Raw genomic sequence first — 22,121 nt, forward strand, 5'->3', positions numbered from 1 at the left:
AAATGTTTATAATGGTGCAAAATTAGAGTCAATCCAAACAGGGCAACAGAAATAAGAGAAAAGAATTGCACAAGAGTTGCAGGCCAGTGGGAAAGAGGAGGTAGAACAAGAATCATTGTTTGATGGTAAACAAGGAAAACTAGTTTAAATACTAGGCAATATAAAAGCTGTTGCTTAGAAATAATCCTCCATGCCAGGGTGTGGGCGCTCCAGACCATATGTATTTGCCTCTAGTGTACTGGATCCCCGTTTTAACAACCCCTCTGCACATATGTACTCGCTTACAATTTATCAGACTAAGCTAGACGGATGAACTTGTAAAAATTAACAATTGAGGAACATTTAGGTATTAAAGGGTGAAATCCAGTGAAATCACACAGCTGTGATGAAGAGCAAATTGGGGCTCCAGACATGTATTCAATCTTAAGCCAACAAAGGAAATAGTTACAGCGAGCAGAAAGAAGGCTTTGGGAGGCTGGGTTTTTATATTTTAATGTGTAGTTGTGGCTGGGTATTAAGGAAAAACAACTGTGTCTGATCCTATTTCACTTTGGTTAATAACTGAGTTGGCAAATACCAATTCTGGGTCTAATAATTATAATAGCCTTTTTATAGCTTTATATATTTTCAGCTCTTGGACTATTATCACACAGCTTTTAGTCCCCCCCCCCCCGCCCCCGAATCCTGCAGCACTTCCTGCGAATGCTGCACCCTTGGGTGGTCACCCCGCCCCCTTATCCTTTGTAACAAAAAGGCGAGACGTTTGGAGATGGAGATGGAGCTGTGGCTGTGGCCCATTTCCTCAGTCTCCCATCTCCCTTCATACAAATAGGCTTCTTGGAGTCTGCCCCACAACTTCCTTGCCTGAGGGCATGTGAAGCAATGGTTTCTGGTGGCTCTGAGTGAATAAGGAGAAACATGCTGTAAGTTGGCCCAGTGTGGCACAGTGGGTAGAAACTTTTAACTCCTCATTGCAAAATTGGTTAATTCTATGTGGTTACCCTTACTTAGCTGATGCGTCACTTGCTGCATCCCCTTACAGGGCTCAATCGGGCAAATTATGTCTGAAGAACACTCGAGCCAACTGAGGCTGCCTGCTGTAACCAAAGTGAGAGGAAAAACGAGCACCGCAAAAGAAAAAGGCTGTAGAAAAAGAGATGAGCTTCAGATTCCCAGTTCAGAGCAAGATCCAAAGTTCAAACACAAGCAGATCTGGGGTTTTGGTTCAGGTCCATCTCTAGTTATAAACTTTCCGGGATGAAATTAAAAGCCTTTTGCTAAGGAAAACCTGTCCCCTGGAGTGGAGGTCCCCCTAGGTGTTAACTGTCCCCTGGAAAGGAGGTCCCCTTGGGTGTTAACTGGGAGGGGAGCATTTTCATACACACATACAAAAATCACCTTTTTGTCTTTGCTCCTCCGTTTCTGGGAGCTGTTTGAACCTAATGCCCCCTTAACAGTTATTAAAATAGATTCATCTCTCCACTTTAGCTTTCTCTGGCTGGAGCGTGGCACTGGAATTTGGTCATCTTACAAAATTAACAGTCAATGCTGTTGATCTTGACTGGGTTCTAGGTGGGTGCTAACACTGCAGGCTGCTTTTCTCCCCTCGCACCCCCTGTGGTGACCTCTACACACACCCCCCCAAGCTTGGTCTGCATGTGAAAAGCGAGCACAAAATTCATCCGTGGCTTCTGCCACATTCAGTTCAGTGTCAAAACACTCCGTTGTTTTCATACAGTTGTATAATGCCCTCCCTTGGAGGAAGAGGCTTTATTTATGGAGGGTGCTACGAATTATGTCTAAGATGGTAACGGGATGAAATTAAGGAAAGAAGAATTTATAGGAAATAGGGAAAAACAAAACAAAAACCTCACTGTATTGTAGAATGTTTTCCTATGGGGATTGGTGGAAGTCCCAGCATTTGGGACTTCTCTACTAGACCACACACTGCATTTGTAAAAGGGACAAATAGGGACCACACCTTTACACTGGTAGGAGATGGACTAGATGGGGGCTTGTTAGGTCTGCTCCATTTCCACTTTCTGTGAGCCATATCAGAATGTGCAAAGACTTTAGGAGTCTGATGAAGCCTGGAGGATTAAAGCTTTTTAAATAAAGTTTGTACAATTAAAAAAAGGGAGAGCACAGCCACCTTGAAGGACATGTGTCCTGGGTTTTTACTTGATGGAAACTTAAACATCACAGCTAATCTAACCTTTTTACAAGACAAAAATGACTCAGATGGTTGATGTCACATGGTGCCTTGAAACTGAGATCAACAATGCTTCTTCCAGTTGCTTTGTTCATGGTCTCAGGCAAGAGGGAACGGGCTCCCAAAGACTCATACTGCAGGACCTTACATATTAAACTCATCCCAGCATGCAGCTGGGCTTATGGAGAAAGAGAACACAGACATACACGACAGCTGAATTTAAAAGGACAGGGTGAAGTGTGTTTAATTAGCTGCTGCTCTCCATTGTTTAAAATTTAATAGAAATTTGAAAAACAACCCATTTTCCCTGAGGAGTCGTGTTCTTTTCCCCACTGACAAATAGCAATTCCTCCCCCATAACCACCCCACAGAGATCTTCTGCAGGACAAACGAACCTGGCTCAGTTGCTTTATTTCCTTCTGTGTATACAAGATTTATCAGTACAATTGCTGTGGTTAAGTCACATTTTCAAAAGGGCCTTAGCTTCTGGGTGTCTTTGCATTTGAGTGTCTTAAATTTAGATTCTTGGGGCCTGGGTTTTAATGCTGCTGAGCTTTTGCAGCTCCTTTTGACTTCAGGAATTTTGGGTGCTAAGCACTTTTGGAAACCCAAATCCAAGGTTTCTCAAAATTGGGCACCCAAAATTAGAGGGCACTTTTGGAAATGTTGTCTGATGACCAGGAGTGGGGTGACTGCCACAAACACATTCCCACCCACCCACCCAAAACGGTGGCTAATGTCTTAGGGGCAGAATGGTGGTTTTGTGTCCTCCCTTCTGTGGAGAGACAGTCAGGGCAAAATTCAGATCTGGATTAAGAAAAGTGCAGCTCCACTGATACCAGATGATACTGGTCCATAGCCTCTGGAGAAGATTCCCCACAAGATTAGTGCAATTCTATAGATGAAAGCACTGTATCACTAACTTTCAGTTTCCATTAAACACATTTGCAGTTGGACCATCTTATCTTTGTGCATTTTTAACAACTTCACCTAAGGAAAAAGTTACTTTTTTTATATTTATAATGATTTTTTTAATCAAAAGAGCATGTCACGGAGGAACAGGACTGGCTAATTACATACTTTGAAATCCCAGCCACACTGATGTGCATGATATAATATAGATGTTTACATCACTTTTTTAAAAGCCCCCTTTATTTGCCACTGCTACAAGCCCACCTTCAGCTCTGAGCACAGTACTGCAGTTTAAGGGAACAGTCATACCATTCCCATATCACTGTCCTTTCTATCAAAACCCAGAATTACATTAATTAATAAGGCAGGATTTCACATTAGCTGCACACAAAGACAGGCGACAAGGACAGCTCTGAAAGCATCCGCGATCTGCACGTTCTGCAGTGGTCCTTTGGCGAGTCACTATTTGTACGCCAGGCACAGCTGGAATACGTGGCGTGGAGGTTTGCTTCGGTTCCAGACCCAGACTTTATAGAAGGGTGTTTGTAGTAACATGGAGCCTCTTCTTCCAAGCAACGGGAAATCAGGGGAGCAGCTCCACAAAGGCACCTGCCTACCTGACCACTGGCTCAGGGACACTTGCAGGACAGAAGGAAGATCAGAAGTGAGCAAGGTGCTGCTTCAGGTCTGTGGGGGAAGGTAGGGAGACTGAACACTGGCACAGCTCACTGTATGCCCCTCACACTGGCCTTCAGTGGAACCAGAACATATGGTTAACAGAGATATTAACAGCAGCCACAGGTAGGAGAAACACATCCCCCTTCCATGGTTTAACACAGGCCACTGCTGAGGAAAAAAGGTGCTCCTCACAAATGCTCTCTTCTTTTTGTCCCTTATTCAGTGAGTATCATCCCCCCAAGCACTGGCAAAAGGAGAATAAACGTAATAGGACTGATACTCTTCTCACTTACAGCCATGTCAAATGGAAACAGGACTAAATGAGACCTGAGTAAGGCCCAATGGCACAGAAGCTCTTGCCATTTTCAGGTTTCTGCAGTGTCTCCAAGTCTCTTTTTCTGGTGGTTGCTGATCCCAGCAAGTGTCGTTCACACAAATCCTGACTTCAGATGCAAGCTGCTTCCATGTGTTTAAATTCTCACAAAACCCCAAGTGCGGCTATGTTTACTAGCACATGGAGATCTGCTTCTCTGAACGGAGGCAGCCAAGTATGGGCTAAAGAGAACTCCCTTAAAGCAAGGTAGGACAATTCCCCCCCAAGCACTAGCAGTGTTCTTAGAATATACACTGCTGCGTTAGCCACTGAAACACCACAATATGGTTTACTTAGCACACAAAATGTTTTTTCTTTAAAACATGTCAATGGCAAGAAATTTCCATGGCAAAAGGGTCTGATTCAGATGTCAGCCCTGGGCATTGGTCGCTTGTGTTTTGGCTGCACATCCATCGAAGCTCAATATCTTTCCAGGATGGAATTTCCAAAGGGTTGGAGGGGAGATTGCTTTCAATACTCTCTGCTATTCCTTCCGTGGCCTGCCCTCCACCCTGTTCTGTAGATTAGGTCTGCTCTCACCACTCTGTCAGACCCATGGTTTATCAGCCTATGTAGAAATGACAAGAGTCCTTTACACGCTGCCCATGGCAGGAGCTAGTGGAGCTGGAGAAAAATGGCACAAAACAAACATTTAATTTAATAAGGACAAGATCTGGGTCTTCCTCCTATTTCACCCCCCTCTCTTGTAACCCCAGGAGCTATTCACAATGGTATGCTCCACAGTCAGTGTCCAACAGGACAGCTGCACTCCAGGATCACGTCACACAGATTGAAACAGTCTGAGGAGCAGGGGAGTCCGTTACAGAAGGGGAGAAAATCTCCTGGAGCCAGCCAGGTTTAGGTAGTTAAAAGTCTGAAAGAAGAAAACAATCAGGTGAAATTAGCAAACACGGAACAGTGCGACAGTCAGTGGTGGCAAATACAGATCGACCATTTAACTCTTAGAAACAAGCCTGAACCAAACGTGCCCAATTTCTGGGGTTGTTCATACCTGGCCAGGAACTCTGCGGGTGGCCGCTCACAACAAGTACTCAAGCACACACTTCTCTACCTTAAAGGCCAGTAGGACAAAATAGTAGTGACCATAGAGCCAGGATTCACAGAAAACAGGCAGCAGCTTCAGCAGCAAGTTCCAGTGGAATCCATGCCATGGAATAGTGGATTACATGGCAGTCAGGGAACAGGCTGTCACTGGTTTACCTGGCCCTGCTACACTGCAATAGGAGAGAGAAAATGGGCCACTTCTGGTGGCCTCTCCTTCCAACTCTTCTGCAGGAGAAGGGGAGAGGAGGCCACTATCAGTGTCTCCTTACAGACTCCCAGCTACCTCCATTGGCCGCCCTCCCACCTAGTCTGCTGAAGCCAAGTTAAAATGATGCAATTGGTTGCTTTCTGTGACAGACACGTACCTTTAGCCTCAGCTCTCATCACTCGGAAGTCTGCCTTGCGGTGATGATGAACTATGAGTGAGGGGGGTAGGGGAAGAGAGAGAAAGAAAATCAATTTAATAAACAAGCCTAAAATCAGGGCCCTAAATCTACAGCGAGGAATGGGATGGCAGGCAAGATTAATGTATATTGCTCAGTACACTAGGCAAGGAAACCATAAGCATCGCTAAGAGAGGTCCAACATCTGTCACTCTCTCAAAGATCTACACACAGCCATGATTGTGCTTCTGGTGCAAGCCAAAAAAACCAAACCGTGGTGCTGGTGATCTATGAGAATGGGGAGATGAAGCCTGCACGCACAGGTACTGCTCAGAGCTAAATTTACAGCAGCGAGAAAGAGTGAACTGCATCTAATTCAAACCCTGCCACCACCACCCCCTCCGCCAAGAAGTTCTCACGCTCCCTCCAAAGCCATCGTATCAGTTAATGGTGGAGTTCCAACTGAAAATCGATTATGTGTAATGTCAGTTTGATGTCTAATCCTGTAGAAGGAGGTTACACCCTGCACTTACTAGAGGACAAATTCAAGGAACCCATCAGTCTCATCTTTTTGATGATTCTAAGCTTTTCAGGTACTGGTTATTGTGAAATAGAACAAACCACCCAATACACTGGCCTCGAGCTGAACTCACAACAACACGATGATCCAAGTAAATATTTATTACATAGCAGATGTGAGCTCAAACCACAAAATTCAAATCCAAATCTAGATTATGAAGACCCCAAAGTCTGGCTTGTCTGGATCCAGTGTTCTGGTTGGAAAACACCTCTGTACCCCAAAATATTGAAGTCCAGGAAAGAACCAGATGGGGGTCTCCAGCCTGCGCTGCCCACCTGTGATTCACAGGGTCACTTCTGTGCTGAGTTCAGGCTCTTTTGTTTGTGTGTGTGTTTTTGTAAGCAAACACCTTAGTTCCTGGCGTCTCTTACCTGCTTGTCTTCCGGGAAGCTGTCTCGAAGAACTTTGTTCTGGAGGCCACTCTGCAAACAAAACCAGCAAGGTTCTTTAAGTTCTCTCATGATAAGGCAGTTACTTAGTGAGACACAATTTGTGTCAAGGAACAATTATTTAGAGAGGGAGGAAGACACTGAGTATGGTCAACAATAGTCTCCTACCCTACCAGTATCCTTCTCTGGTCTGCAGAGACGCTATTTCTGCTCTCACCCCTCTTGTCTTGCTCTTGCCTGAGACAGTTCTGACAGCTTGCTGGCAGAGATGATGTCTTTTTGCATGCAGCCTGATGGCCTAAAACCCTTCGCACTGGCTTAAAAACCTTTAACCCCTGTATCCTTAATTTTATGATCTATGATTTCCATTGGACTTACCACAGACTTGGCTTCATATTTTAATTGTAACAAAAAAGAATCACAGCAAATGATTAACAATAACAGGCCAAGCCTTTGCAGTTGTCCCTCAGCCATGAGGCCCACTGAAACCAACAGAAGTTGGATCTGAGTAAGGAATGCAAATTGCAGGATCTGGATCAAGCACATAACACTGCTTAACTGACCGTTATTCACCAAATCAAGCAGGGCTTTACCAGAGACATTGTCCATGTCAAGAGTGTGGGCACAATGCATGGGGAATTCAGACTCTGCTCCTCTCAGAACAAAGGACACTGCATTCCCCGTGCCCTGCGGTGACAATTTGGTATTGCATCTCTTGTTCCATGGAGAGCATGACACTTCATCGGCTTTTGTGGTATTTGAATGGATTAATGTGGTCCCAAATAATATTTCATCACCGCAAGTCATCAGCGGTGGGGTATGTGGGGTCTTGGAGGGTAGAAATCTCAAACCTATGACCCAGCAATATCTAGTGGAGGGGAAGAAATACCAGCATAAAGGTCCATGATAAAATATCAGGCAGCCACTGTCAGTGTCAGGCCCCGGCAAGATGACAGAGTAACGAAAAATGTAAGCTCAATTATTGTATGACATCACTGGCTGCCCAGAGTGAATTATTTGCTGATCACACTTGAAAGCCCTTCTTCAAGCCAAATTCCCACTGGAGTCAGTGGCGAAATCTTGAGATCCTTAGTCATTCTTTATACAGGAACAATCCCATTGACTCCAATGTGATTGTTGTCCAGTTATAACTTGAGTGAAATTTGAGTGCAGAGCTCAGTTTAACTAGTGGTAAACTTCCCTCTCATTTTGCTTAGAACAAATACAAGTCACATCAACCCTTTCTTGGAAAGTTTGTTCTTTTGTGTGACTTGTTCATCAGGAAGCGGTTAGAGGTTTTTCACTCCATTGTTACTGGACACAACAGAGGATACGGTGGAGCAAATGGAGTCCCTGTGACTATGCTAGAAAAGGCTCATGGTTTCATTTTACTTGTTCCATCATCTGGCTTTTATCATCTCTCATTTTCCTCTCCCATGTAGCACTGGAAAGTGGCAGCTGCTGCTATGACTGAGTCTCCCAGGCTTAATCCCATTCCTTCTGTACATTCTCCAAATCCCTTGACTGCTAAGAATGGACTCCTGCTGGGCTGTTTCCTACTTACACAGACGACGGCATTTCCTCTGCTCTTCCCGCTATCGGCTCAGGCTTCTGCTCCAGCTTCTGGGATGTGGGAGCTCTGCAAGGAGGGTCTGGAGGTCTTACTGGGGGCCGTGTTATCACTGGCTTATCTCCCGGGGATCGCACTTTAGAGAAGCTGTCATACTCACCTGAAAGGTTGAAGATTATAAACGCTGTCAACAATGCTTTGGAGTGGGAGCAAAAGATTGTGGAGAGGCAGATGTTTCAGGCTAGTTAAAGGGAGGGGCAGCAGGGGAATCTAACAGAACAAACAGAGGCAGACGTTACTGTTTCACAGCAAAAAGACCCTGTTCAATGGCTCTGTGGCTATTATTGAATTATTTGAGATGGAAAACTAACCACGAGCTTTTCCAATGGAAAACAGGTTCCATGCTTCTCTACGGAATCAGGAAGCAGTTGCTTAAATTCTAACGCTGAGTCATACCTGAGATTATTGCAATTCCCTCTTGGGACCTTCTTGAGCCTGTTTCTCCAAACTTCATACTAGGCCTTTATTTCAGGAAGTTAGACTATATTTCTCCTGCCCCATGCATCTTCCATTCCCTTCACCAGCTTCCCATCCCTCCCACTCGGAGTTCCTTGACCTGGCTTCCTATCGATCTTTGAATCCAGCTGAACACTGCCCTCTTACTTTTCAAAACTCTCCATGGCCCTGCTCAACCAAAACTCTCCAACCTGTTATTGACCGTGTCCCTGCTCAGTCACTGCACTCCTCCTATTTTGGCCTCCTGCATCCTTTACCTTGTCTTGCAACCAGGCAGAAGATTATGGGGAAAGATGCTCTTTCATTTGTGCTGCTCAATCTCTCCAAAACACTTTCTCTCTCCTTCCTCTGAGACACTACTTCATTCTTCGTCTTCCCATCTCACCATCCAACTCACTACCCAACTTCTCTGTGAAGTATTTTGAGTGATATGAAATGAGAAGACACATTGTGATCATCTAGTCTGATCTCCTATATCACACAGGCCATAGGACTGCCTTGAATTAATTCCTGTTAGAACTTGACTATGTATCTTTTAGAAAATTATCCAATCTTGATTTAAAAGTTTCCAGTGATGGAGAGTGCACCACAATCCTTGGTAAACTGTTGCAATGGTTAATTGTCCTCACTGTTAAAAATCTATGATTTATTTCTAATCTGAATTTGTCTAGCTTCAACTTCCAGCCACTCAATTTTGTTATACCTTTGTATGGTAGACCAAGGAACCCTCTATTATCAAATTTCTGTTCTACATGTAGGTACTTATAAATTGGGATCATATTTACCGCATAGCCTTCTTTTTGATAAGTTAAATAGATTGAGTTGCTAGAGTCTTTCACCATAAAGCATGTTTTCTAATCCTTTAATCATTCTCTTGAATTTCTCTGAACCCTCTCCAATTTTTCAACACCCTTCTTGAATTATGGACACCAAATTGGAGACAATATTCCAGTAGTGGTTGAATCAGTGTCAAATACAGATGTCATATAAACTCCCTACTCCTGCTTGCGATTCCCTGTTTATACAGCCAAAGATCACATTGGCCTAGTCTGTCAATGTGTGATACATCGGACACACTATAGAGATGCAATGTGTTACACAGTAACAACACAATACACTCAAATGCTAAATAGCTGGTAATATTCACCAACTTCCAACTGTAAAAATCAGCTTATTACACGAAAAGCAGATTTCTGTCACAGGTCAAATTTAAATGAGAACAGCGGTGTTATTCAAATTAACTTTATGAGAATGCTACCAACCCAACACTTGTTACGCTTTCTATTTATTATACCCAGAAGTGAGCACAAGCACTTTCTTTTCTAAAGTGGGACTGTGAGGGCTAGTAGGGTATGAAAGCAACTGATCCAGCAATAGCATGAACACAGGAAGAGCTGTCAGAATGCACAAAACAATTATCTTTCTTTCTTATAAACAACCATTTCATTGGCATGATCTGTACATCTTAGCAAAGTACCACACCTTCCTTTATGTACTTTAAATGGACAATGTCAATTTAAATTTGGTCTCAAACCGTTTCTTTTAAATTACCAAAGGAAAAAAGGTTTGTGTTTTTTATAAAATTGGTGCTAAATAGAAATGCTGCCTTGACTTTTTAAAAATTCCAATGGAAACAGCTGAAATAAACCTTTCCCTGTTATGTATTCAATGCAGAATTGCAGTACCAAGAATCTGAAAGTGAAACTGACTAGAAGAAAAAGTAAAAGTGACTTCATTGATTTTCTTTGTCTGCACTGAGAGGAATACAAAATGCGAGCATACTGTCTAAACAGCTAAAAGCATTTTGAGTTGTTCAAGTCTGTCAAGTTTTCAATATCTAAAGCACTCATCTTAGATGGTTCTGAATCATTTCTATTCAGATTTGAATTCTGATTTTATAGTCCATTGGGACACTGTGTGATTGCCAAATATAAAGACCGAACCCTTTCATTAGTTTCCACTATGTCTTGTGTCCATGCCAACTCTAATACTTCAGAAGTCTAGGCTGCAATATCAGCATTGCTATGCAAACTCTGAAATGGGATAGGTCCATGTATGTCCTTTCTTCCATCGGTAAGCGACAGGCTGACTTACACACCTGTCTGTCATAAAAACGGGCTGTACCCATGATGTTTGGATCTGGATCAGAACATCCTCAGAAGGAGGAGGGTTCAGATCCAGTGGTCCATTTGGGGCCCATCTCTGGCTTACAAGGATTTTGATCTCAGGTCCCTTATTGTTGAACTGCAGGAAAAGAGGCACAGGTGGCAAAAATAGCAGCTCCCTCAGCCAACCTCCTTCCTCTGCAGTCTGACAAAACGCAAAACACTTGGGGTGTCTGGTTGCGATTTCTGCAGTGCAGCAAAATGGGTGAGAGTTTCATCCAAGGCCAGCTGAGATCGGTGTGTGGGAGACTTCCTAAAGCAGAAAACTCACCCTCCTTGCCATATATCACAGGCCTGGGAGCAGGCCTCTTAGAATGGAGAATGGAGGTCTTTAAAGCAGCAGTGCCAGCCACCACTCCGTTTGCAGCCTTGTTGCCAAACTTAGCTCCCCCATCCTGCAGCTTGACCACCAGCTTTCCCACATCCACCTCAGAGTACTGTTCAAACTTGCTATCTGAGCCAGGCCGCCCAGGATCAGTCTCCCCTGCTCTCTGTGTAGGCAGCCTGCTGCGATGTAGTGGCTTGGGGGTTTCTGTGCTATTAGAGATGATGGAGCCGTTAGGAGTCTGGTCATGACTATCACCTGGGAACCAAAGGAAAAGGGAATAAATATACATATCACATGAAATCCTGAGACACACAGGGCCTGATTTTCCACAAGTATCACTCAGCACTCACTGCCCTCAGTGACTCTGAAAATCAGGCTCGCCGTGACAGTAACTAGAAATAAGCAAACCGGACTGGTCTGCTTTCGCTGCCCACACGGAGTGCAGTGCAAAAGGTAAGCAGCTTGCACTGGTAGTGAGAAATAAGTGACATGAAGCCCCATTTCAGTTTCACTAATCTAAAGTGTTAGCAAGTGAGAAAAGGAAATCTACTGATGTACTTTTAAAATCTATGATTCTTAGAGGGACACTGTTGACTTCAATTTCCTAGTCAATTTTCCAAAAAAAAAAAAAAAAAAAAAAAAAAAAAAAAAAAAAAAAAAGGTCGTTACTGGTAATACACTTGCCTATGAATCCCCTTGACAGTTTTTGTGGTTTTACTACTAGGTTTTCACAGTTTTGCAAATGTTTTTATTTTCCCTGTTGCTGGGTGAAAGACCCACACAAACAACGGGGTGCACAATAGTGAAACTGACTGCACGACCGGCTCAGTCCTGCAAGGTGCTGAACACTCTGTCCCGGATTCAGCAAACATTTAAGCACAAGTTTAACCTTCAGTAGCTGAGCAGGTCCACCAACCTTCAGGGACTACTCTAATGCGTAAAGTTAAGCACACGCTTCAGTGAATTGGTAGATTGGGCCAAATGTTCAGCAACTTGCAAGCTCAAGTCCAAAGTATTGTCAAAGGCACAAAGTAAAAAACTGAAAACAAAACAGAGAAACTATTTCTTCCTAATCCTTTTCAGCGACAGGAGTAACAAGTCATGATTTTAGGAGTAACTTGCAACAACAACTGGTAAAACATTTGCAGGCAGAAGCATGATTAGAAGCATGATTAGTTGACAGTGCCCCTTCAACAGGACAGCAGTGTCCTTTTGTATTAGTAAATACTTACCAACAAAATAAATTGAACAGTAGAGCTTTGGCAGGGAAATGCTTTAATCGGGGCTTGTTAAGCAATGACTCAATTTCTCGCTCTAAATGTTTTTCTTGTGGTGCCTCACATGATTCACCCGAAATTCACAGTGGCCCAGGCATCACCACGAGTTCTCCCAGTAGTGAGTTTCGTACAGCACACAGTATAAAGGAAGCACTGATCTGCTTATCTTGACTATTCAGGGGCTCAGCACTGCTGGAATCCACATTAGCTCTGCATATCACACGCTGTGCTAGAGAAGATACTTTTATTTTTGGAATCTATTTACTTGTTTACATTACTCTGCACTCTTCTCTGTGGAACAGTGAGCTCCTTTCATTGGAAGAGCTGTGCATTTAATTTAGCTCTCTGAAGTAGCAAGCTACGAGAAAACCCAGCTCCCAAGGTAGTTGGATCAGATGCAGTCTAAGAGCAGATATTTGTTTTCCTTCCACTTTCTACCAGGGGAAACAAAAACCCCAAGCAACACAACTTCCCGCCCCACACGTTAAAGCCCTAGGAAATGTGACAATGCGGCTGCAGTTTCAAATTCCTCCCCACAAAGAGTGAGAAGCTGGGTTCCAACGTACAGTGCTGACAAGAGAAATGTGAAAGCTGGAGACTGAGGAGGTGTCAGAGAATAGCTGAACTGACCTTCGTTTTCTTCCACGGAACCACCATAAAAGACAGGTCTTTCCCTCAGCGGGCGCTTGGATATTGTGATGGGTTTGTGCCTTCGGGCAGCTACCCTGGGAGGAGGCACTGGGGGGGCAGCACTGTCCTCAGGTGGGCTGGAGTAGATCTGTAGGAAAAGTGATTTAGAAGGATATGATTTCAATTGATCCTCTGCTCTATTGCTACTTATTGGCACTCGTTATCCTGGGCCGACCAGGCCAAGCTCCTGGGGTTTCCACTGAGCCACTTAGTCAAAGAGATATTTAATGAGGATACATCCTCATATGGGCTACATTTGACATCAAGATTCAGAGCTCTGAACAGGAAGGAAGAATGATCTTGGATTAAAGCACAGAACTAGGAGCCAAGAGACTGAGGTTCCACTCTTGACTTGGACAGCGACATGCACGTGTGACCTTGGGAAATTCAGTTGGCTCCTCCGTGCCTCGGTTTCCCCCCGTAAAATTGGGATTCTGTTATTTCCCTCCCTCCCGGGGGTGTTGTGAGGATCTATTTATTGCTATTTGTAAAGGACTGGAAAGTGTTACAGAAGGACAACCTCTTATTACTGTTGTCGTCGGCTATGCAATGTTAATCAGGTAAGCGGCATCTGTGGATTTCTTGCAAAGCTCCTGCTATGATCAGGAGTCACACTTCCTTTTCAAAGGACAGAGCAGCTACATTTTGCCTTCTCTATCCTTTAGTCCTGCTAATGATAAGTCCAGTCATTTCCGCCTGGTCCCAGCAGACCATCAGGTGATTCCCCTTGTGAAGTTAAGTAAGAAATGTGATTGCCACCACTCCTTCCCTCCCATATCACTCACTTGATGCTTCAAGCAATGGTTTAAAAACGTCTAGAGGTCTGGAAGGCATTCCCAGCACCAGCACACTTCCAAACACACCCCAGACCAAAGCCATGGAACTCAAGAGCAGGGTAATGAGGGACACTGTTACCTCTAGAAAATACAGCTTACTGAGATAAAGTACGCAGCTAGAGATCGGTCCTAAACTATGTCCAATAAGAACTGGGGGAGCTGCAAAGGAGTCATCTGCAGCTCAGCAATCCTGGAGTTAATTTTACACTTTCCCCAACTTAGTTTAGAGCTGTCTTTGGGTTGCTCTAAACTATGCTGGCTGACTGTATCTCATTCCCTCTGCCCCCATCGGGCTGGTAGGCGAGCCAGGGACCACTATAGTGCAAGAATGCTCTGGTCATGCCCCCTTCCTCCCAAGAAACTGCCAACATCCTCTCTACACCACGGCTAGGAGGTGGAATAGCATATGAGCTGGCTACGGACAGTCCTACAGGACCCAGGAATTCTTCTATGCTGGGCAAATCCCCAGCTATTTGCTTATACCAGCTTTTTGGTCCCTCTGCAGCACAAGGGCAGAACAAAGGTGCTGGAGCAGGGCTGAGGATCTGCCAGATGCTGTACTTACACTCAGTATAACCACTGAGCTTTGGGGAAAGCTGTGCATTACTAACTGTACTCAGCAGGCTGCTGTGTCTCTTGGTCTGGACTTTTTTTGTAGACAGATTTCCTGTTATGCATCTTTGCACACACCCACTTCAAACACTAAAATGCTAAACCAGACAATGCAGTAAAAAAATTATAGATAAAACCTGCCTTAGCATGTGACGATGGGGCACATTAACCATGCCTCAAACAGACAGTTAGTGAGAACGGACTAGTTTTGCTGACAAGAACAAATTTAATTTTCTACAGAAACATTCAAATAACCCCCACACTAGCATCAAAAGAAACCCTCAGATCCATGGCTGCTCTGAGATACAGGGCATTGTTTGCACTCAAGTTATCTCAGTTACTAATTTGGCCTAAACAATTGTTGATTAATAAATCTGATTCCCTGTCATACTGGTCATCCAGCCCTTACTTCTGACTTGGATTGGTTTTACTTTAGCTGTTCTCATTCATTCAAGTGCTTTCTTCACAGTTGAAGAAGCATTAATTAACCTTTGGACAGGCTTCTGAAGACATAAAATACTATAGGAAGGCCCCAATCTGACTGCTATTGAATTCTTTCCACTGACATTACGGAGGATTGAATTGCACCCTAAATGCTATATTATTGTATAGGCAGGGAATGGATGGCCCAGGGCAATTGTAATGGGATACAGAGATGTTCCTTTTTAGATCACTGATCTAAACTCGGCATGGGTTGATAGCGACCAAAAATCATTACAATCTGACAGTTAGGTGACCGGTGTGGAATGGGTTACTGGTCACGGACAGGAATCCCAATCATAATAAAACTTCATAACTGACACCTTTGCTAGCAGCATTGGCAGAAAGAATAGCAAGTGAATGAAGCACGGAGATTGAACCACCTTGTCACTGGAGAGGGGACATTCTCACTAAGGTGGGGAAACATGCTGGGCCACTGCCCGTTCTGCACTTGTTTTTGGTTAGGGGATTTTTGGGGAGTCGTTCAGGGATGTTTTAGAAGAAATAATCACTTTTTCCACTGTATAAAATAATATTTTCTTTTAGAAAATTGATTTCCTTCCTCTTTCAAACCAAGAGAAATGATGTGAGGCCAAGCAAGTGGGATGAGACAGTGTAACACTCTCCAGCTTCTTTTTTCTTGAATCTTCTTGGGTCATGAAGACCTGGCAGAATGTATGAAATTGATGACAGGTCCCAGGCATCCCTGCAGTCAGACTCCCAAAGGTCTAACTTACAAGACCAGCACATGAGCAGTACGGAGTCCAAACTCTCATTACTGACCATACAAATACAGGATGTAATATTTTCAGTGGCATTAACCGTTTCTCAAACTCCCCAGTCAGTTTGGTACAAATGCCATCTATTAGTTCTAGGCATGTCCCCTACTTTTTCCATCTCGCTTTGTATTCAGCATGAGCAATATTCCACACTCTGCAGCTGTGTGCATACAGCTGCCTCTCTGAATTAGGGCAAGAATTCAGGAACCTCTTCCAAACTCCAATCTCTTGCTTTTGGATCTTTTGCCTTCAAGATTCTGTGACATAAAGCAGCTGTTGATGCTTAATAGACTCTGACTCCAATGGTTCTGTCCTTTGCGGATGGGGATACATTTTCTCCATCCTAGAATACAAAGGTCCAGAGTGTTCCCTTTGCCTGGATGTCAAGGAGGCTTCTTTGGCACTATTAGCCCATGATTTAAAAGCAAGAACTTTTGGAGTCATTAAAATACAAGAATAAGGATCAATGCTAAGGCAAGTTCCACAAAACCTGTTGAAACACCAACCTCATTCCTGCCCACAATGCACTGAGGAAAGTCACCTCATGGCTCTTAAAGGAGGAGAGGAATCGGTCCTCCAGCATTAACTGTCACACCATTACTACAGCGAGTCAAATGTAGGAGAGGCCCTATCACTTGCTTTGTAAGTTGTGCTGAAATATGCAGCCATGCAAAGCTTTCCAAGATGCTGATACCAGTCCTGCTTGGTTTGTGTATTTTGAAATGAAAATCAAATGTACGTAATTCAGAAGGATAATGATATTGACCCAATCTTGGTGTTAGACACTAAAGTTCCTAAGCAACAGGAGTTAATTCCAGAGGGCATGGAAATGTAAGCTGTTGAAGCAATAATTACCCAAACCAATTTAATGAATTTCCTTTTCCCTAGAGTCTTCATAACACACCCTATAAATAATTCATCTATCCTACTTCAAACTCATTTGAAGTGTTTGCTTATGTCAACTACCAATATTTTAGACACTGAAGCTGCGGTTATAAGCTCAGTCTAATAAAACATTACTAGCTTACCCTTATTATTGCAAAAATAAAAAGCAAAGGCGCATAGGTCTATCTTAATTAAAATTTATTTTCAGATCTTGGAGTTGGCAGAGTAATCATACATTTTCCCTGGCTCCCCTCTGCAGGCCACTATCTGGGCTGCAGGCTCTACAACACAGGAGAGAGAAGAGAGAGAGGCCATGCTGTAGCGCAGAAACTGAGCATTCTAATTTATAAATAATTAGCTGTTTAGCTGAGAGAACTTCCTTGGGAATGGCTTCAATGAACTGTAATGAGACTAAGGTGCATTATTTTCACTGGCTTCTTGTCAATTTCTGAATCCAACTAAAATTGTCCTGCGGGTTCTCAAATTTTCATGGATTCATCCATCCTACTCCAGTCCCTAACACACTCATCTACTACTCACTCTTTTCTTTTGATCTCCGGGCTACCTCTGATCATGTACCCACCTTCTCAATTACTATGCTCTTTCACATTTGGCCTTATTCTCCTCTCCCCATAAATAGGGGTCACTTTTCATTTGTGCTGCTCTGTCTCATGGGAACTCTCTCTCCCTCATCCTTAAAGGCCAATAACTACTCTGCCTTAAAGCATGCTTTACAGCTTTCCTCTTCTCTTTAACCTATGACAGACTTTCTCGGTGAAACATTCTGGAATCAAAGTCACTAAGTAAAGATACAGGGCCAAATTCATCACTAGTAAGTTGGTGCTGTTACCCAGGAATGAATCTGGCCTTAATACATTGTACTGCATGTTGCAGCTGACCAGTTTTTCACGTTTTATCATAAAACTCAATTATACTCCTCCAAACCACACCCCCAAAATACCAAATGATTTATACCAGGTATTATTGTGACAAATCACTAACAAATAAGGAAGTGGAGTACTCTACATTTCATCACAATGGAGAAAGCCACGATCAACATCAGCTTGCTGCTATCTGTAAACACACACGTTTGTGTACAGCACCTGGCACAGTGAGACTCCAGTCCTGATCGAGGCTTCTGGCCCCTGCTTTAGTGCAAAATATTAAACAAAAGTCCCATGAAAATGAAAATCTTGGTGCAACTTTAAATATGGAGCCACTATCACCACCTCCATAATTAAATAATAATAGCATGAACTCTTTCTAAACTCTGTATCAGCGTTTGGTGCTTTCCCCGAGTTCCATTGTCTAGACCATAACACCTTGATGGGATATCCCAGGGCAAAGTATTACTCTAAATAGAAATTAAAAAAATGCGAGTTGTATGCTGAAACTTGCACTAAAGACTCCCCCTCCAAAGCGCAGCTCCTCTTTCCAAGAGATCACTTGGAAGCATCACCACATGTGGCTTTCTTCAATTTTTAGTTAAAGATCCCTATCCAACAGGCAACTTGTTTTTACGGATCCTTTAAGAAGTCACTTAATAGAGACTTCACTTAAGAGTAGTTCTACAGTGACCTGTTTTGGCCTATGCCAGATGAGAGCTATTGTCCATCTAATTTGGTTTTCTGTCCCCAGTCAACACTAGTTGCTTCAGAGGAAGGTGTATAACCCCCATGCTGTGCAGTTATATAACAAGTTTCCCAATGGCGAGTTTCTTCCATTAAAACAATGAGTGAATCCCCTAAAGAAAACCAAGACTTGGACATGTTCTTCACAATTTTCTTTGGTTACTTCAGAAAGAACATGTGACTGTTATGGCTTTTGCTTCCACTTGGCGCATCTCAGAATAGTGCAATTAAAACCATACGGAGAATCCAGCAAAACAAGCCAGTGCGCCAGACCACACATCGCAATGATTCACAAGGACTTGATGGAGCAGTAGTGACTGGTCCCATACCTTGTCAAAGTGCTCGATGAGGATCTCAACTACAATGTTCTGGAACTTGATATTCATCATCGCAGCTACCGTGTCCTCCTGTGCCCGCATGAGGGTGGGGCCAAAGATAACCCCCATGTTGGATGGGGACATCAGATTCTCTTTGCTGTACTCACACACACTGTTGGCACGGACGGAGGAAAATACAAGAAAAAGATGAGATTAGAAGACAGTGTAAAAGGCAATTTAAAAATGACAAGATCCATTCAATCAATTTCCTCCATATTGTTAAAGCAGAGCTTGTTTTCCAGTGCCAGCAAAGCTGGTCATAAAACATGTATCTGGCTACCACAAGCACATACTTTGGCTGCACAGAAAGCTTGAGGGTGTGATGTCCTGGCATTGTTATTTGATCCCTTCCAAAGTCTGGCTCATCTTTAAGCAGGATCACTACCCCAGGAATCATTGCCCATCTGTGCTACATGCATGTTAAGTGAACCATTTATTTTGGAATGATTTGTTTAGCCAAGACATGCAGTGGGATTTTTTCCCCAAAAAAGAAGGGCTGCGCATAAGGATGGAATCGCTGGAAGATTTCAGAGAGATTTCTATGGTGTCGTTTTTCTGAAAGCATCATGGCTTTCAAGAAACAGAGTGCTATTTATGTAGTTCTGTTTAGATTTCGGTGCCATACACAGTCCCATTGAATAGCACCAACAGTGGAATGAATTATAGTCTAATCCAGGAAGAGACCTCTCAGTATTCAGATATAGAATTGGAATCTGAACTTCGAGGGCTGGAAACAGAAATATTCTAATGCTGAGCTCTAATGAGTTTTATTTCTGCCACCTACCTCCGACTGGCGTTCAAGGGATTTCTGCCAGTACAGACAAGGCGTGGCCTATGGCCCTCAATGCAAAATTCTGGGTAGGCAACAACAGAACTACTACTAATAATGGCTCCAGCCTGACTGTAAATGACACCTAAAAAGAGGGAAAACCTGCCCATTATGCAAGCAGGTTTTTTAAAAATATCATGTTTGCCAAAGACTGGAGACGAGGGCAAACCAGGACCATGTATCCAGCCTTCTTACCCCTGAAACAGAGTGGTTAAGCCCGAATGGCACCAAGATCTGCATCACTCTTTGGGGAAGCAAAAAAAATCCCTGTCCAATGTGGTTTTACAAGCTCAAACCAGCCCTGACAATGTCACATTTTGGAAGTAGCTCTTCCAGTTTGGCCAAAGTGCATCCTTTCCTTCTGGAGGCCAGTCCCTCCCCAATCCTCACCCCAAACCATGTCCGTTACTGAACAGAAATACAGCCTCTTTCCCTCCCTGCTGAGAGGTGAGTCTCAAAACACCCCCTATGTGGGAGGAGGATATGAGTTTCTGCAAACTGCATCCTCACACTCACTATAAAAGGAGAGCAGGAAAACAAATCCTCTCCCCAAAGCAACTCCAGTACCTTCACAATCAATGGACTGAGTTTCATTGATGCTGAGCGCTCATGGCACCAGCTGAAGTCAAACAGAGCCACAGCTGAAAAATCAGCTCCTAACTGGCTATTAGGGTTGGCTTGAAGGCTAATGTGTCTAGCACCAATGCGAAAGGACCAAAGGACTTAGCACACTGAATTCATGTGCTAGAAGTGCATCCAGCATGTGCTTAATCTCCAGTCCCAGGGAACAGAGGCCTTAAAACTGCTCCCGATTTCCATACAAAATGTTCTGGCTAATTGGGCTGGCCAGACAGTAGGGTTAATGCTCTGATCTGTTAGACCATATTATCATAAAATTATAAAAAAATATTCTCTACTTGGTGCTTTTCACAAAGCAACCAGTGGCAGGTAGGCAGGGGAATATCAATTACATAAAGGAAGTATCAGGGAAGGGATAGCAACACAATTTGGGCAGTAAATTCCCTGCTGTACAATGGTTGGCAAGGCTTAATTAATTTGCCAGAGAAACAGGTTTGCTCCTCTGTCTCCCTTGTTATGTCTCTGGCTTCACAGGATTCTGCTTACTTGACCAGGTGTCGTATGAGGAGTTCCAACATCTCTCTATTCTTGTCAGGTAGTTTATAAACCAGAGAGTGAATGGCTCCCAGCCTGTAATCCAGGTTCTCAGACTCTGGAAAGAAACAAGAGAAAAGTTTTTGCCTACCTCAACCCAAATCTCGCAAAAGCAATTCTAGAACGAACAGAGCATTTCAGCCCATTCTAGTGAGACTGTTATCAGCATAGGTACTTAGTACTGACTTTAGGGGATAAAATGCACAGGGTTAATAACAGAGTCCCTGACCCAAACAGCATACAGCCTAAGAGGCACAAACCAGCTTGGAACAATAAAATACACAGGACACAGTGTCCTCTGTATACCTGGAAAGCTTCATGGAGCAGGTGAGGTTTCTGAAGGTGGACAAGGGAGGGGGTTAATATTTTCATCTATCCAGCTATAATTGATATAATAAGATAGAAATCTAGTAACTTTGGGGTCTGAGCACAGTCTTCTGGAGGGACAGAATTTTTCTTTAGCAGAATGAGGAGCAGCATTATTCATTTTCTAAGGGCTAAATCCAAGGAGGTGCCAAGCTGCAGTTCCATGGAGCTGAAGGAGCTCACCACCTCGGGTTTTAGCCCAAAGTATTTTTCCCAGAAGTAGCCAATTTTAACCCCGCCCCCCTTTTGTTAAGAAAGTCAGTTAATTAACTGTATGCCCAGGCTCTCTACCTCTGCACTCCTGCTCTACATGTAATTATTATGGTGCAGCTACTTTAAAATAATTAGAGACAATTTGCAAAGAGACGTTCTAGCAGGATGGATGCAGACCATTAGTTTAAATGTGTCTTTTCTCAGATTATGCCGTTAACATACTCGTGCTATTTGCCTGACCTTTGTCAGCCTGGTCTGTTACTCAGCGCTAAGAGCGCCACCAGAAAAATGCATTTCACATACTTGAAGGTACTACGAGTTCAGCATCCCAGGACAAATCTCAGTGCCAAAGAGGGACATCTGAGACACTGCATGGCCAATGGGGCCTGTCACCTCATGTCTCTATTTACAATTTAAAAAAAATAAAGCTGTTGGGAAATGATCCTGCTAGCACAACTGGGCCAATTCACTTTCTATACATCATAGACATACATATATTGGAACATATAGACACACATATATATTTAAAAAGACGCCCTCACTCCACGACCCACCATGAGCGTCTCTGAAGGCATCTAGACCCAAGCACACAGAATCACACTGTAATATAAAGGATGATGGGGAAGACATGGAGTCATTCTTTAAAATGATCCCTTCAAACGAACTAAGAAACTGGAAGCAGGAGTAAGACGCTATTATAAGTACAATGGGCCAGATCCTCAGCTACTAATCTGCATGGTACAAATCAGCATAGCTCTATTGAAGCTTCCTCAACTTACATCCACTGAGGATATGGCCCAAC

General features: G+C 43.4%; 1 protein-coding gene across 5 annotated transcripts in view; it reads right to left on the bottom strand.

Annotated features, from left to right (window-relative positions):
- Nucleotides 1–2,344: 2,344 nt before the first annotated feature.
- OPHN1 (oligophrenin 1) overlaps nt 2,345–22,121 on the bottom strand; it is a 116,663-nt gene continuing 96,886 nt past the window's right edge. For 4 of the 5 annotated variants that reach the window (XM_067548316.1, XM_067548318.1, XM_067548319.1 and 1 more), the window contains 8 exons: nt 20,693–20,798; nt 18,691–18,850; nt 13,079–13,226; nt 11,115–11,426; nt 8,157–8,322; nt 6,575–6,625; nt 5,606–5,656; nt 2,345–5,049 (listed from right to left, as the gene is read on the bottom strand). In XM_067548316.1, the coding sequence (XP_067404417.1) occupies nt 5,614–5,656; nt 6,575–6,625; nt 8,157–8,322; nt 11,115–11,426; nt 13,079–13,226; nt 18,691–18,850; nt 20,693–20,798 (986 nt within the window). In that variant the 3' untranslated portion in view covers nt 2,345–5,049; nt 5,606–5,613. The remainder of the gene's footprint in view (nt 5,050–5,605; nt 5,657–6,574; nt 6,626–8,156; nt 8,323–11,114; nt 11,427–13,078; nt 13,227–18,690; nt 18,851–20,692; nt 20,799–22,121) is intronic. The other variant, XM_067548317.1, reaches the window with a different exon arrangement.

The sequence above is a fragment of the Emydura macquarii genome, unplaced genomic scaffold, assembly GCF_026122565.2.
Source record: "Emydura macquarii macquarii isolate MOO-44397 ecotype Brisbane River unplaced genomic scaffold, CSIRO-AGI_Emac_v2 contig_1253, whole genome shotgun sequence".
NCBI lineage: Eukaryota > Metazoa > Chordata > Testudines > Chelidae > Emydura > Emydura macquarii.